The 16,363-nt window shown below is 33.8% G+C and overlaps 1 protein-coding gene across 2 annotated transcripts; it reads left to right on the forward strand.

Moving 5' to 3' along the window:
- Nucleotides 1-1,985: 1,985 nt before the first annotated feature.
- On the forward strand, nt 1,986-15,993 carry LOC123557874 (uncharacterized). Of its 2 annotated transcripts, XM_045349617.2 has the most exons (11): nt 1,986-2,060; nt 5,264-5,682; nt 6,165-6,313; nt 6,605-6,683; nt 8,344-8,495; nt 10,731-10,929; nt 11,189-11,290; nt 11,503-11,538; nt 11,866-11,997; nt 12,240-12,326; nt 14,410-15,993. In XM_045349617.2, exons 2-11 carry the CDS (start codon nt 5,278-5,280, stop codon nt 14,680-14,682), a joined length of 1,614 nt encoding a protein of 537 aa, XP_045205552.2. In that variant the 5' UTR covers nt 1,986-2,060; nt 5,264-5,277; the 3' UTR covers nt 14,683-15,993. The 2 variants fall into 2 exon arrangements, with proteins under 2 accessions (XP_045205552.2, XP_045205556.2); XM_045349621.2 differs by lacking the exons at nt 1,986-2,060; nt 11,503-11,538 and having other exon boundaries at nt 2,771-5,682.
- The last annotated feature ends 370 nt before the right edge of the window (nt 15,994-16,363 follow it).

The raw sequence follows: 16,363 nt of genomic DNA on the forward strand, positions 1-16,363 counted from the left end.
TAGAGGGATACCTCGGCTCATTCCTTACCATAAAAGCTAAACACCCGCAATTTGACCTGCAGTTGTGTCTGTATGACTTTATACCCAATAAGTACACAACATCCAATTAAGAGCTCAGTATGGTACCGTGAACATTTACGTAGAAGTCTTTTAAATGCCTAGATCGTTATATACCACTTGCCCTTCACCGCTGTAGGTCTAAAATATCTCTTGCACTGTATAATTCTTTCATGTAAGACTACATTTAGCTTTTTTTGGAAGGTCGGTGGTTCTGCAATGGTTACCCCTTTAGCCTGATATAGGGGCACATAGGGTCTTCCACTACCATTAAAAGCTTGAAAGTCATCATATGACTTAAAATTGTGTCGAAGTGAGTTTAAACCCAACAAAACAGATAATTATACAGTTCAGTCATTTGTTACTGACTTAGTGCGCTACAAATCTGATTAGTCTTATTCGAGGACAGTTCAGATAAATGGAACCAACCCAGATCCAACGCCCTGGCGGAGCAGTTCCAGTTTATTCTTCTGACTGTAGATAATGTACATCTACAATAATCCTGTTCGTTTACTTGTCTGTTGAATGTAGTTTCCATATTAATGATAAACAACATGGTTTAACGTTGTTTGTAACAGTATTTGACTTGTAGTACCAAACCTTTTTTCTTTGATTCTTAACTGATATTAACAAGAACACATGTCCGGCATGTAAATGACAACTTCATTCATGCATATAAACAATACAGAATTGGTCGACATTTACTACAACGGATTACTGAAAAGTGCATGACGGTAGAAGAATGTTGAATTTTAACTTGTATTTCTCCCAATGAATTAACCATAATTAACCAGTTGAAAACCGAGGCAAGTTTCCTGCCTGATAAAATTTTAAAAAATGATAGGGCCAGACATATACTAGACACCTATATCAGTATAGGCCAGGGCCATGAATTCGGACAATGGAAATATATTTAAGGAAACATACGGAATATTCATGAGTGTGAGGAAAATAATTACGGACAAGAATAGTAATGTTTTGTGCTCGTGCACTGGAGATAAAATTTCATGCAATCGAAACAAGATATCATGCGCTCGAGAAAAGATGTCGTGCATTTGAGATAATGTGTCGCGAGATCGAGATAAGATGTTGTGCAATTTAGATAAGATTTTGTGCGCTCGAGATAAGTAAGGCGTTCAAGATATTTTTATCTTTAATCAAATGGTTAGGATGATTTTAGATCGACAACCTGAGTTTCACATCTCGAAGTAGAACTGAAACAAATCCCACCCATTTGTCCAAGTCAAAAAGTGCTAACGGTCATAGCAAAATGTGTTCATGACATATTGTTTTGCCATCACCTATAGAAATAAGTGTCCGAGTATTGCAGTGGCAATACAGAAGTCTCCAACCGGTGGAACACTTTTAATAGTGACAATGACCTTTGTCCTACAAGCATAGGTCATGTGTGGACACATTGTCTCATCATGGGGAACATTTCTGTGTAGCACTAAGATAGTCCATCAATGCATATAGCAGTTATGGAGCGAAATGAATATTTACTTGACCTTCAATAGTGACACTAACCTTTTGCCTACAAACAAACTTTTGCCTATGTGCATAATCAACATATTGCCCTCTATTCACATACAGGGCATTCCTACAGTCCCCGCCGGTGTTACCGGTAGGGGACAAAAACCATGTTCATGGTGACTTTGCTTCTCAGCATATCAACATGACATTAACACATTTAATCTAATTAGCAATTACGGTAAATAATTTATTGTGAAAACGAACAAGCTATTTCGAAGATTTGCAAAGTGTCCACTTTATACATATAAAACGTAAGCCCACATATAGTCGATCGCTCGAGAAAATTTAATCTAAAAAACTATGTTTTTCATTGTAACTTACTGATTACATTAACTACATTAACAGATTAGAATATGAAATGTAAACATACACTGACAATTTGGCAAGTTTACTATGGTCATGCTCTATTTAATTTTCTAATTACAAGGAAGTAATTGCTTGATTTTAAAACTTTTGAACTTTTGTTTTAGGTAAGTGTCATTTATCTTTTAAATTTTATACAAAGACATAATTTTGACCTATATTGACCATTAGCTGCACATTTAATGCTTTAAACATTAAATCTTATGATGTATGTTTATATAACCTGAATTATTTGAATATACAATCTAAATCTCCTTTTATACAAATGAAACTCCTAATTTTTTGGCCACATTATTTCTGACATGGTTTTACTAGACAATAAGTCGTTTAATTCTTAACATCACAATATTAAAGCGGGTTTATTCGCTTTTTAACAATTTATCGAACAAAAAACGTTATCTAGCCCTGCAAAAAATATAAGTTTTAAAAATGTAGTCGAAAAGGCTACGCATCATTAAATAATTCCTACAATAATCTTAGAATTCGCCTACGACTTCTGTTGTAATCAAGTAATTGAGTTAATGACTGTATACTCTCTAATGCATCACAATGCAGCACAATTGATTAAAATGAATCTTATTTAACTAGTTTTTTCGATGATTTAATTTTAAAGAAATATAGTGTCGACTGTGTACAATTTTATTTTAAACGGTACTGGATATTTATCGTTATATCATTTTGCTCGACCATCCTTTCAAGCAACAGTAATCATTTATTTCAAGCAGCTATTTATTCAATATTTTATCTAGTAATTCCTGAGAAAATTATAAACGAAATTGAACCGCCTTTTTCATCCACCAAACACAAAAACATATTTGTCTTTGTTTTTACTATTTCAGTGTCTTTTATCTAGAAATTCTCTTTGATGATTTCTGGCATGTTAAACCCTCCGAACGGCATTCTCACCGTAAGGTAATATGGACGTATACTTTTAATATCATAGTGTAAGCAAGTAACATATTACCGTACAGTGACAATAAATGAAGGCACCCGTGTCCTGTGCTCCTTAAACAACCTATCGAAGGTTTTGGTATTTTATTATAAAATATCTCCTTCCAGGACCCCTACCCCCTTTGGGTCTGAAAGTACTCCTTTGTACTGTCAGGAAATTCGATGAAATGATTTAAACCTACCTATATATCCGCAAGAAAGTAACAGAGTCACGCGATGTTAACGAGGTTACAATATAGATAACACAGACCAAAATAGTATTCCCTATATATTCTATATAAAACTGACTATTTTCAAAGACTTGCCACACAAAGCTAATCTCATTTAAGATTACAAATCCATACCTCATTTTAAAGAATTATCATAAAACTGAAAAGTAGTGCTCATATATCTTTTAAGAGAGATTCCGTTTGTCAGATAATGAGATTTAGTTCTGCTTCGTCAAATGCGGTTAAACTCGATAACATTTATTTTTATATATTCGTTATTGAATTACGCTGCCGTTAAAAAGCAGGGGTCGAACGTAAAGTGGTAAGAGAAGTTATTGTTGTGGGAGTCCAATCGATGTTTACCCACAACAAAAACTGTCATAAAGTCATCCCAACAACAACATAACATGCATTAAGTGAAAAAAAATGGCGATAAATGTATTAATGAGCGTGAAAATCGGAGAATTTCAAATAATCAAATGATTTATCATAGTTAACAACATAAAGGCCTGAGTAGGGTTTAGATACGTTACAATTAAGAAAAAAAGGGTGCCAGAATGTCACAATATACGCCCATCACAGCAAAATTATTTACACTAGCACCTGTATTTGCAGGTGTATATGCTCCGTACAATGTCATTCTTGAATTGGCTGTTTCACCTCTAAGTGTGACCTTGACCATAGACCTAGAGACCTGGTTCTTGCACATGACACTCCGTCTCATGATGGTGAACAATTGTACCAAAATCCCTCCATGCATGAGGAAGATATGCTCCAGACAATGTCTGTGGACGCCGCCCGTTCGCCCAACAGCCCACCAGGGTCGCTCCCAAAATACGTCCTGTTTTTCAAACGGACGTATAGAATGTGAAGATCTTTCAAAATATTATCCTAATCAGCCAAGTTGTGCCTTCAATAACTTTTTTGTTCTTAAACCTATTTAGTCAACGATTGATGCCGATTGAAGCCAAAACATAGCTTTCTGGACTGGACATATTGAAATTAAGAGAAAACTGCAAACAAAGTTACACTTACGTCTTCAGAAAATTCTCGATAAAAAAGAAGTAATTTTCCACCATTTCCTGGAACCATTCATTCTGACTGTGTGAAAAAAAAACGGATTAAAATTGCTGTTCATTTCAGAAACAGCAATCATCAGCCCTGCAGTATCAAAATCAGTTGCTTCGTGCCTTTGCCTAATTCGTATGTGTAGTTGTTCAACTTTTTTCATTATCTAAACTTAAAGGTCCATTACTAAGAGAAAGTGAGCTGGCAATTTTTTTCATAGCCAGTGCATAGACTTCTGCAAGACACTAAAAAATGAAGATTGGCAGGTCAAAATTTACAGAAGGTCTTTGGAACTCAAAGAAATGTATGTGTATTATGTTGAAATTTCAATGAATCGACAGAATGACCCCCAGGTCTTTTTAACTTTCTTCATACTTCATAGAAAAATAATTGTACATATACTGCGATTTATTTCGAATTTCTACATACCAACTTTCATTTTCCAATAAAATGAAATAGTTTCTGTGCTTTTTAAAAGAAATTAAAATGTTCACTTTCCTTAGTATTGGACCTTTAATTCATTTACTCACAGACAGTTATTCCGGAAATCAGCAAATAAACCTAGTAAAAGATATTTTTAAAATAATTTGATAACAGTGCAATGCGCGCAGATGTGTAAAATACTTGGTTAGATCAAAATTGATGAAACAGGTGCTCTCAACATCTTCTCTGTAAATAATAAAGTCAATATCGTTTAAATGTTAATCTATTACCGTTCATATCCAATTATTGAAATCATTGGTACTGTACGCTACCATGCCACCAACTCTATTTGAGTCAATTTATACATTCGCATCGCAATGCAATATTCTTTTAACACTGTTTTATATTTTATCGTCGCCGTTACAGATTTGTATTTAGTGGTGAAATATCAACAACTAAACATGTCGACATAACATCATCATTAAAAAGAAAATCAGAATATATTTCAGATCAGATGCATATGTTTATCCTGTATACAAACATACATTAAGCCTACAACATTTTTTTTTTAGATTTTTAAAGGTTAGGTAGCTGGTCTTTTTTGTCAGTTTTGCGTAGTCTTTTTTAAATCGTGTAATATGATAGAAGTCTTGTGTTAGTTTTATTCAGTAATATGGGTGGTACGCAATCATTCGAACCTGAAGACTACCCAAAAGGTAACGCCAAGGGGCGGCAACATGGTTATCCAGTAAAACATTATACTCCAAGGCAACCTTATAATGAACGTCAATATCATACATCACATTCGCATAATCAGCGTTCACAGCAACAGTCACAACAACATTATCCACAAAGGCAGGAGAGACAACAACAACAGCAGCAGCAACAACAGCGTCGCCACGTTTCTGCCCTGTCCACGCCTGAACTGTTAGAATATTTGGACAGCGAGTTTATGTCGACCGTTGACATAATTCGAAACATGAAGAATGAGAAACATTTTGATGATGGTGGAAGACGTTACATCTGTGATATAATGATTGAGAAGAAGATTTTACTACGAAAATTTAATATCAGCATGGTGACGTATACAATCTTCTATAATTCTCAATATCTAAATAAAGTACACTCTTTTCGAAATAGTCAACATTCCTATGATAGTAGAATTGTGGAGTGTTCAACTGAATTCAATTTAGATGTAGAAACAGATGGAGAAGGCAGTAAATGTATATAAAATGCGAAATCCGAATCACTTAATGTATTCTTACCCGCAGCAAATGTCATGCTATAAGAGTTTAATAATGATTTTTTGGGAAAGTCTCACACATTTCCAGCTAGATGCTGGAATTTTAGAGCGGAATGTCTCCAAAACAGTAATATACCATAGGACAACACTTAATTTGAAAATATGCCATCTTCTTGTATTTGATTTAACTCCGTATAATTTCAGACAACATGTTGTAACATTAAGCAGGCAAACTCTTTATTCATTGGCAAAAACATGGTCTATAAAATATTTTGCAAATGCTACGGTCATGTTGCTAACTTTAGCGAAATCAACAGGAACCTTCGAGAAGACCAGCTGTAGACGAAGAGCTGCAACGACTTAGAGGTAAAATAAAGGATTTACAAGAAGAAAACAGTCGCTTGGATGCTGAAAGGATATTGTTCGATGGACTTCTCACATCCTCAATGAGACAACCAAGTACCAAGTCAGTCTAATATTAACCATAGGTTATACTCCGTCTTAAAGATAAATAAACAGTTATATAGATTTGCTTTGATAAAAGTGTTGTTCGGTAATTCAGTGATAAGTGCAGTTAAGAGTGTAGCGACGAATGCAAATTTATAAATATATCAAATTAATTATTTCCTTTCGTCAAAAATGTGATGTAAGTTTGTCAGTTAGTAAGTAAGGCGCTTATTGTCACCACAGGAACACACTTTGAGCTTGATATGAAAATATCTTATCTTTATATAACAGTACGAGATTTTAATTACAGGCCCAGCAGTCATGACAGGCCGATAAGTAGCGGGTATAATGAAACTATTACCAGAGACAAAGAAAACAAGGGCTCAACGGTAAAACTTTGCTGTTAATCTTTTACTGAATGGTTTTACAGTTTTTAAGAAACCCAGGTCACTAGATAACATATTTTTGACTGTTCTTTAAAACGATATTCCTTTAAATTAAAGCAAGCAATAGTACGTCAACATAAAATAAAAGCTTTTATCGTTTAATATATATTTTACATTTTAAGGAGAGCGATTTTGAACATGATATGATCTACCAGTGAAGCATGGTCATATGTGAATGCTTGCGTTTTCAGACATTAACGTGTTAGCTTGATATTATACCGTTGTTTGTTTAAAAAATGGCTGTTTCAACAATTTATTCAGTTTTCTTTAACGTATTAATTTTAAACAATATCTCTTCTAGCGATATTTGTAAAATTAAATTATTCAACTTTCTACAACAGAATGATAAAAATTACACTCCAACCATTTTAGGCAGTAAGGTTAAATATTAGTTTAATTGAAACCAATAAGAGCTAGCATTCTCAAAGATGAACTTGTTAGCCCGGTAGTCTAGAGGTAACAAGCTTGATCAAAAGGCCCTTGATTCGAACTCGTGTCCAAACATGATGCTCCTTAGTGTCTATAAATGTCTGAGGCCAGTACAACTTGTATTTTCCATGAAAGAGGGCTCTGCGTGTGTTCGGTACTCTGTAACAGGAACGTTAAAGACTCCGGCTGTTACTGACAGAGGGTAATAAGGTACAGTTACCTGTCCTTCGTTACCCAACTAAAGGAAGTGTATCCGAGAGAAAAGAGGTCCCTCATTTCATGAAGGATTTGATTGTAAATAGATATCCTGAGCTTCTGAAAGTAGCCAAATTTTATAGATCTGATGTAAATGAAGAGAAAGGGGTAAATAATTGTTGGAAAATCATGGTTTCTTTTGCAAATGACTGTCTGCGGATTTGTACAAAAAGTAGGCTGGACCGTTTCACTTTGTAAAAATGCAATACACTACTCATTCTGACAGATGTGAGGAGAAAAGTAGCAGGTCAACAGGTCACTTCAAAGTGATTTTTGTATTTTTCTCGGATAGATTTCTAAAGAGAAGGTATTTGCATTTGTCTTCAGAACATTGTGTCAAAGCCTTGCATTGATATATTTGTATGTAACCCTATGGGGAATTAATTGTACTTTTGGGCCAGAGATTGTCTAAGTTGCCGTACCTGCCTCAATGTGTTTTTGGGTGTTCTTTTCTTCCGGGTAATCAGCCCTTAAGTTTTAAATTTTATCTAAAATTCTCACTCAGTCTTGGGAGCTTAGTATCACTGTGTCCTTCTAGTTAGATCGCTCTGTATTTGCACTCTTTAAGATGATAAATTTCGCGCTCTTGTCTGTTTTGAATTACATGTAAAAGCAGTATGGAAAGAACCTTTGAAGGTTTTTATCATAAAAATGATTCTTTAGAAATCATAAGTATTATAGTATAAAAATACATTTCTAAGATTTCATATCATCATTTACTACCCTTATTTATACAAAATCATTTTCAATTTTCAAAAAAAAGTTGCATGTTCAAAGCATATATTACGTAGTTTTCAATAAACTTTCTCGTTGAAAATCTTAGACAATGTTTGAAAGCGTCTATTATGTAATGAATGGAAATAACATATATTACTTTTTTTTATTTGAACAACCAAAATGCATTGACATTCGTGAACAGGATAAAATAAAAGAATTACAACAAAAGCTGAGTGTCTATGCACGAGATCTGGAAGATGAAAGAGCAGCTAGAGTAAAAGCCACATCATATATTGATCATCTGAAACAACAACTCGAAGAAGTAAAGACGGAGAAAAATGCCTTACAAATGAGGTAAAAGTATTAGAAATCAAATTTTACCATTTAGTTTATTGTTTAAAAGGAAAACAATCCACAAAATATTCCTATAAATAAGAACAAAACCACAAACGTGTTTGACACTATTTAGCCCAAGTTTAACTTAAGTACCCAAGAATGTAAAGAAAAGTATTAATCCATGAACACTGTCCACTCACACGTCCCTTGTCTGAATGAAAGGAAAAGATATGCTCGTTGGAGAAAAATGTAACTGCTACAGCTAAAACAGAGCAGACTGCCAAGATAATATTACGATAATAATACTATGTTATTGCTCAAAAGGTGGATTCTATCTATCCCCGTTTGATCGGGCCGTAAGACATGCTGCTGTTTCTATCGTGTGCAAAGTCATTGAGAACATGCAAAAATTGGTCATAGGGTTTATTTAAGTGGATTTTATATTTACGTATCATGCTCCGAGTTGTTACGTTGGTAAGGAATTCACTTACCGGGGATAACTACCAGAGTAAGTTTTGAACATCATCGGAATTAAGAAGGAGGTCTCGGGCACCATTTACCATATCATTTACTTTGTCTCTGCTTTTTTGGTATTTTATCATGATTTAAACACTGTCATAAAATTAATATTCAGTGATGAGGAGCATAAAAGTTTAGTATCATTTGTTTGTATTGCCCTCGTTGCCTCTTGCTTTAATGTTTTATTAATTTTGTGTCATGTTTATTACGTATACATACATACATAAATACATACAACAATGTATGTACGGATTATGTTTTAAGTAGACACATTGTTTGAATATGTACGTTCCTAATGGCTATTTGTCCTAGTTTTAGGATAGACAATTTAACATAATTTAAAATACGTAATAGGTTAAACAATATTATCATAAAGTTCTGTAATAAGCACAATGCTTGCAGCAGGAGACTGAGCAACCGACAGTAATAAAGGACGTATTTTAGCAGTATTAGAGTTTGAGATTTCAACCTTCGCCTTCCCCTTCAACAAATTTTGAGAAACTTTGATATTTTGTTCAAACTTTAACTTCTACGGCATATTTGTGTCCTCAGGCGGTAATGATTATACCAGATGGGCCTTATTGTCATAAGAAGTGAAGTTTTGAACGTCCGAAGATGTCAAAACTTCAGTCTTTGTACATCTACTCTGTCCACATACACAGCATCAAAGACTGAAATCTGGATGGAGGCACATGACATGACAGTCATTTTACTTGAAAAATGAATGATAACGCGCGATTATCATTTGGTGAAACATTTTATTTTAACTTTCAAATAGAAACAATCCGTTTCTGCCGGACACTTAATAAGACAATTGCGTTTTAATTATAAACATAAAATGGTACTAGTAAGACGGATTTTTTTGAAGTATCAGACAATTTTAGATCTATGATATCATGATGCGAGAGGTTTCCTGTTAGCCGTATGGGATAGCTCCATTCTTTACATGCACGGACTCAGAACATGGCATTTGGGCCAATCCCCCTTCGATTCTTACATTTTACAAAGAAAATCAGTCTTGAAACTCGGTGTGACTTACCCCCCCCCCCCCCGAATGGGTGACCCCCACTCCCCCCTCTTAAAGTTGGTGTCCCTCTAACCAAAATTCCTTGATCTGCACATGCTTTACTTATGAAGTAGTATATTCAAACAAATACGTGTATATGCCCACATGTTATTTTGTGCGACAATATTCGTCTCCACCTAACAGTTCTTGACTGTTTCGCTAGACACATGGTGACTTGGCACGATTATATTGTGCTGTCTGAGAGTTTGGCATTATACAGAGTCAAACTGAGTGTCATGATGCCAAAACGTATGATATCACGAGAGTATCTTACATTTGTTTCAAATCGCTTGTTAAATGTATTCATAAATTGTGTATATTGGCTCATGTTATCAGCATATCTTTTAAAAGGTTAGATTTTCAACAGGAACAATCTACAAGTAAAACGCGTCTTTTAAGGAATTCGATGTACAAATTACCAATTCAAAAAAAAAACTAAAAAAAAACTGTAATATCTTTCAAGAACACCATCAACAATAGAATACTAAAGTTTGAAATCTCAAGGAATTTTAATCGAACTTCAACTTCATACGTTGACTTGGCAAGAGACGTTGAATGGGAAGGCGAAGGTTGAAATCTTAAACTCTCCACTGTTGCATTCATTGCGCACACATGGTATTGAATTACGCAAATATTTCCTTTTACTATTTATTTCATATATACTTAAGGCTCAGTAAAATGGCTGGGGATAGGCTTGTGCGAAACAACCCAGCTATAGCAGATCTAAGTGATCCAAACAGACCAACAAAGATCGGTGAGATGTACAGCGAAATGTACGACAACGAATGGACAGATGCCTTCGAAGCATTAAGCAATGCAGGGTATAGTGATCAAGATGCAATTGAGACCTTGCGTTTGACGCTTCTGGTGTGTCTGATAATTAATAAACACAATACCTTATAGTTTGTGTCATAACATAAGATATGCAGAGTTTATAACGTAATATTTTTGAGTTCATCTCAGCTTCAGATATTGAACTGCTATTTACATGTAAATTCATTTCTATGAAACAGAAAAGCCCACTAGCGCATTACTAAATCAGAATTCGCCTTCAAATATTAAAGCGGTAGTCACATGTTTTATATAATAATTTATATTATTTTTTTTTCTTTCCTTTTCTTTTCAGAATGTTTTTCAGTTCTGCAGCAGAAAGGCTGAATCACTTCTAAAGAAAACAGAAGAAGCTGTTAATATATTATTTGAAGAATACAAGGCAACGGAGCAGAAGGTAACTGTTTTATAGTACAAGTTATGTGTGTCAGAAAATGACAGACGATATACATTTAAGAGTAACTGAAACATATACGATGAAAAGTCGTTTTGCCGTCCGATATGACTTTTGTATTTTTATGTGGTGCTTTCTCATGGTTTTAGAATGGCAGATGTCTCAACTTTAGTGGAACTTAATAGCATCTTAGCAAATATTTTGTGTAATTACAGAAAGACATGAGACATTTAACAATGCCAAGGAACCTTGTAAGTAAAATATTTCTTATCACTTACAAACTTTAGTTGACCTGTGTAAAACAGTTAAACTATCACAATTAAGTCAGTATGAATTTATTTTAAAAAGAAGACAATGTGTAACAATGTTATTGTACACACTTCCTGGATGTTGCGGAGAAGTGACACTGTGTGAAATATTAAATGACCTGGCTTAAATAATTTAACAGATCGAAAATCTGCTTGAAAATTAAAAAAAAAAAATCAGCTTCTTAAGTAAAATTATGTTAGATGATAAATATTTTAGGCATAAAAAATAATTATTTTCAATGTATTATTGCGATATGAGTTTATTTACAGTCTGAGCAGTGGGGTAAATTAGTTCGCCGATCGTCGTTTACTGATGATCTGGAAACTATAGCTTTACAGGACAAATGGAAGCCAAATAGTAAAGGATATCAAGGACTAAAACGTGATCAAACTATTTTAAAGGTACCCGTTTACTTATATATCTAAAAAAAGGACTACGAAATATCAAATATTGGTTCGTAAAAACAAATCAAATAGAGACCGTCATTTCCAAATACGCACTCCTGCACACCAAACCCATAGAGCGATGTATGTATGAATTGATACATCATAAATATACATTAATATGTCCAAAAAATATACAGACAGTCAACTATGGGGAACACATATAACATCAAAATGCAAAAATGTATTTTTATTTATAGACTGACAAATCGGAAGTTGCCGTAGTGGACCAGTTGAAGAAATTTAGGAAAGAAGTTGCTGAATCGATGGTTCCAATTGTAGAAAAGGTTTGTACAGTTAATAAGCTTCACTATACTCGCGGTCAAACGTAAGTATTAACATTTCGAAAGGTAACTGTAAAGTTATATTTGAAAAATGATAAAAGGTAGCAAGCACAGAGCACCCCGAATCTGATTATGCGTCTAATGATGAGGCCACTGTGATCTTAGTTCTTACTCTATCTATATTTTGAAACAGCGGAGACAATTACAACAGCTATTCAAATTCTTATCGAATTATTTCCTTTCATTCCCTTTAAAAATGGTTTAACTAAATCCATGTTAGATTTTACATAAAGTTATTGAAACGTTATTGACAACTCAATTGTGGAATGAAATAATATAGTTTTGTTGAAAAATCAAAGGGTAATAAGTCTGGGCAAAATAATCCGACCGAATTATTAAGACAGTGTGCATATCTCCACTTGATGAATGACCAATCAATGAAGTATGGCTAGACTCAAACCAGTGGTTGCTGAGATATCCTCCGGACAATAATTGTACTATAGTATACTACTGTTGAATAATTAAGAGCAATAAAACTAAGAAAATTAATCCATCAGGAACAAGAAGACAACTGCGTATCTCTTGATAGTGGAGCCTCTTGTGAAGTTTCACTTAAATTCAACCAGTGGTTTTTGAGGATTACTCCAGACAAGAATTATGGGACGGACAGACGAAGCGGCGACTATATGCGTCGCCTTCGAAAAGCAAACAGTTTGCATTCAAATCAGAAACAAAACCTCACTGTGAAATATTAGCCTTTCCATCATAAATAGCTTATTTATAAATTGCGATGTCAGTAATATATCTGATCTATTGGTTACATTCTACTGGTAACAAAGCAAATGCCAAACTATAAATATACATGTATAAGAAACAAATACAAATGTGCCTCATTTCTAAGATGAACTCTGCCTGACATTACATGAACTTATCAAAATTGCCAGCTGTAAAATCAGTGATGTGGGCATATACTTTAGTATACCTTATCATTTATAGATCTTATATAATCTTAATGGTCAGTTTGAATCGATACAGGTGAAATAAGAACTGCTTGATCATTGATAATTCATCCGCAATGCTCATAAATGGGAATACTTTTTGTAGCACTTGGGACTATTTTGTGTAGCACATGAACATTCATTAGATGAGATTTGGATTAAAAACAGATTCTATGTGTTTGTCAGAAATACACTTGTTATTTTGGTGGCGATTTTACCCCAGCTACCAAAATAACAAGTGTATTTCTGACAAACACATAGAATCTGTTTTTAATCCAAATCTCATCTAATGAATGTTCATGTACTCATGGTCACACGTAAGTATTAACATTTCGAAAGTTAACTGTAAATTTACATTCAAATCTGATTATGCATCTGATACCGAGGACACCATGATCTTAGTTCTTATTCTATCTATATTTTGTAACAATGGAGACAATTTCAATAGCTGTTCAAATTCTTATCGAATTATTTCCTTTCATTCTTTTCAACATTGATTAAACTAAATCCATCTTAGATTTTACATGAAGTTATTGAAACGTTGATGACAATTCAGCTGTGGAGTGAAATGCAAGTAAATTCGTTATAGCATGTGTTTAAGCATATTTGTTTCAAACAACCAAATATAGTTTATATCTTTACAAGGAATGTTTGTTTCTTTCTGCCGAAGATATCTACTACTTCAAATATTAGCCTTTTTTCAGTTAGAATTGATATGTTGGGGATCTGCTCGTTTTACCTCAACTCTTTGATCAGAAACTGCCTTAACTGATTACGCAATCATATGACAATCTAGCCAGAGTACAGAAAATGCAACATTTTGTTATTCAATTATCAATAATGGCAGATTAAAAATACAATTGAAAATATTCAGTATTTAACAGGGAATTGAAGTTGCATTATGAGGTTTATATCGGTGGCCTGGGGTGAGGTTAGATGTGAAGAGATCAATATTAATATGATATTGTAAATTATCCTGATAACAACATACTGGTATATTGAATGGATTCGCATGATTCCTTCAGCAATTTCCGCAGTAACTGGGATAGAGAATCGGAGTAAATTAACAAAATAAGATATATTTTCAGGCATACATGTCTGCAAGCTGGAATGACAAATGTGTTTATGCGTTAAAGCCATTCATCAAAAAATGTATATTTCTGGGATGGATGATGGTTGTGCAGTCACCACCAATGACCTTGGCAGAGTGTAAACCAGGTGAAAACTTAGAAAAGGAAGCGTACAAGGAATACACGCAACGTGGAAGTATAATTGACTTTGTTGTTTGGCCAGCCCTACTTCTGAATCAAGGCGGTCCAGTTGTTGGAAAAGGCGTTGCACAAGCAAAGAAACTTAATTAGCTTTTTGAAAGCTTGAACATTTATACGTTGACTTTGGAAAAAAATCTTTTTCTGTACTTTTGATTTTTCTAACAAGTTTAGAAATATGTATTTTGAAAATAATATTAATTTTTTTAACATAATCGGGTGCTGCTGTATGATCATTTTATTTGTTCTACTGACAAAACACAGTTTTAAAGCACGTAAATGTCTGGCATTTAGAAGCAAGCAATTTTATCATAAGGCATGAAAATCGTGACAAGCAGAAAACAACTTCTTTATCTTGTAATATCTTGAGAATAAATTAAATTTGATTCGATTTTGGAACATAAATCGGTGAAAAGTCGGTGAAAAGTCAATATCTTCACCTCTGTATCCTAATAACTGATATTTGCTTGTTCTATTAAAACAATTATATGTGTTTTCGTGACTTTGTTAAGGTCGTAGTTTAATAAAATTATGTCTGTTTGTTATTGATTTCATTAAAAGTTTGATAGATTTCACAGAAACACGGGGGAGGAAGTGTTACACGAAGGACGGAGTTCTTCTGATAACCTTTCATGTTTTCTTCTGATAACTGTTACGTAGTTCCATGAAAACGTTACAGAGTTCTTCTGATATCTGTATTGCAAAACAAGGAATCGGTCGACAAAATGGCAATTAGTTATCTTTAAAAAGAGAGAATGGGGTGTAAAACTTATGTTTGATGATCAAGGTTACCTAATGTTTTGTGCTATGCGTCAGAAAAAAAAAAGAGTTAAGTCTAACAAACAGCGCCACTTCTTTGAAATCAAGACATTTTGAGTAAAATATCGAAATCGTTTGCTAAGTCATACATATTAATCTACTCATTCACGTTCTTCATCCTCACCACACGCAATAGCCTAATTTTAGTGCAAAGTTGCAAGCAGAAACCACTATGTAACAATTTAATGCCCGATTTTTCAAATGTAACGGAGTTCAGATGATAACTCTAAAGAAGTCACAGAGTTCTTATGATAACTTCTGTAACTGCCAGGGTGTTTGTTGAGCTAGGTTACGCTGATTTTTAGCTAATTTTATTATCAAGAAAGAGTGTTAATCATATTCTTACGTAAGATATTTATCTAAGGCACAGTATCATGGTTACACAATGTATGGTATGTATGTTTTTGAGTTCCAATGATAACTTTTTAGTGTTATAGTTCTTATTCCAACTAGATGTTACTTCAAAGGGATTGTGCACGCTCGTAATGATGATCTAGTTAACTGTGTTGAATATCTGATATAAAAATTGTACATAAATGATGTACAGTGTCAAACAATTACAGAAATATATTCTTATTTTCATTTTACTGGCTTGGAAATTACAGTGTGTATTTTTTAGTAAGAAAGTACAGAATCCTCTTACTTTACAATATTTCCAACTAAATTAAAAATACCCTTCTATTCGTCCTAAAGCATTTAGGCAAATGCAAAGGTCGTTTCTGGTGAATAATTGATATAGATAGCACTTCAAATTTCACAACACTCACGCATTATGATATAATTTTTTAGCCAAATCTGGAGGCATGCTGCTTTAATATGTATCCATCACATCGGATTGACCCAAAAATTAAAAGAACGTTTGTTTTTCTGATAAAAATTACTACCCGACTACTGTAGTCAGAATCGCTGATATGATTTAACATAGACTAAACAAACATAAACGTTTTGCAAATTT

Source organism: Mercenaria mercenaria, chromosome 5 (assembly GCF_021730395.1).
Source record: "Mercenaria mercenaria strain notata chromosome 5, MADL_Memer_1, whole genome shotgun sequence".
Classification (NCBI taxonomy): Eukaryota; Metazoa; Mollusca; class Bivalvia; order Venerida; family Veneridae; genus Mercenaria; species Mercenaria mercenaria.

What these genes read in the sequence shown, in the direction of transcription:
- LOC123557874 (XM_045349617.2), top strand. Translation starts at nt 5,278, where the DNA reads ATGGGTGGTACGCAATCATTCGAACCTGAAGACTACCCAAAAGGTAAC. An exon ending in ACAAGGCAACGGAGCAGAAG is followed by an intron (nt 11,291 to 11,502) that starts GTAACTGTTTTA and finishes GTGTAATTACAG; the next exon opens with AAAGACATGAGACATTTAAC. An exon ending in GTGATCAAACTATTTTAAAG is followed by an intron (nt 11,998 to 12,239) that starts GTACCCGTTTAC and finishes TTTTATTTATAG; the next exon opens with ACTGACAAATCGGAAGTTGC.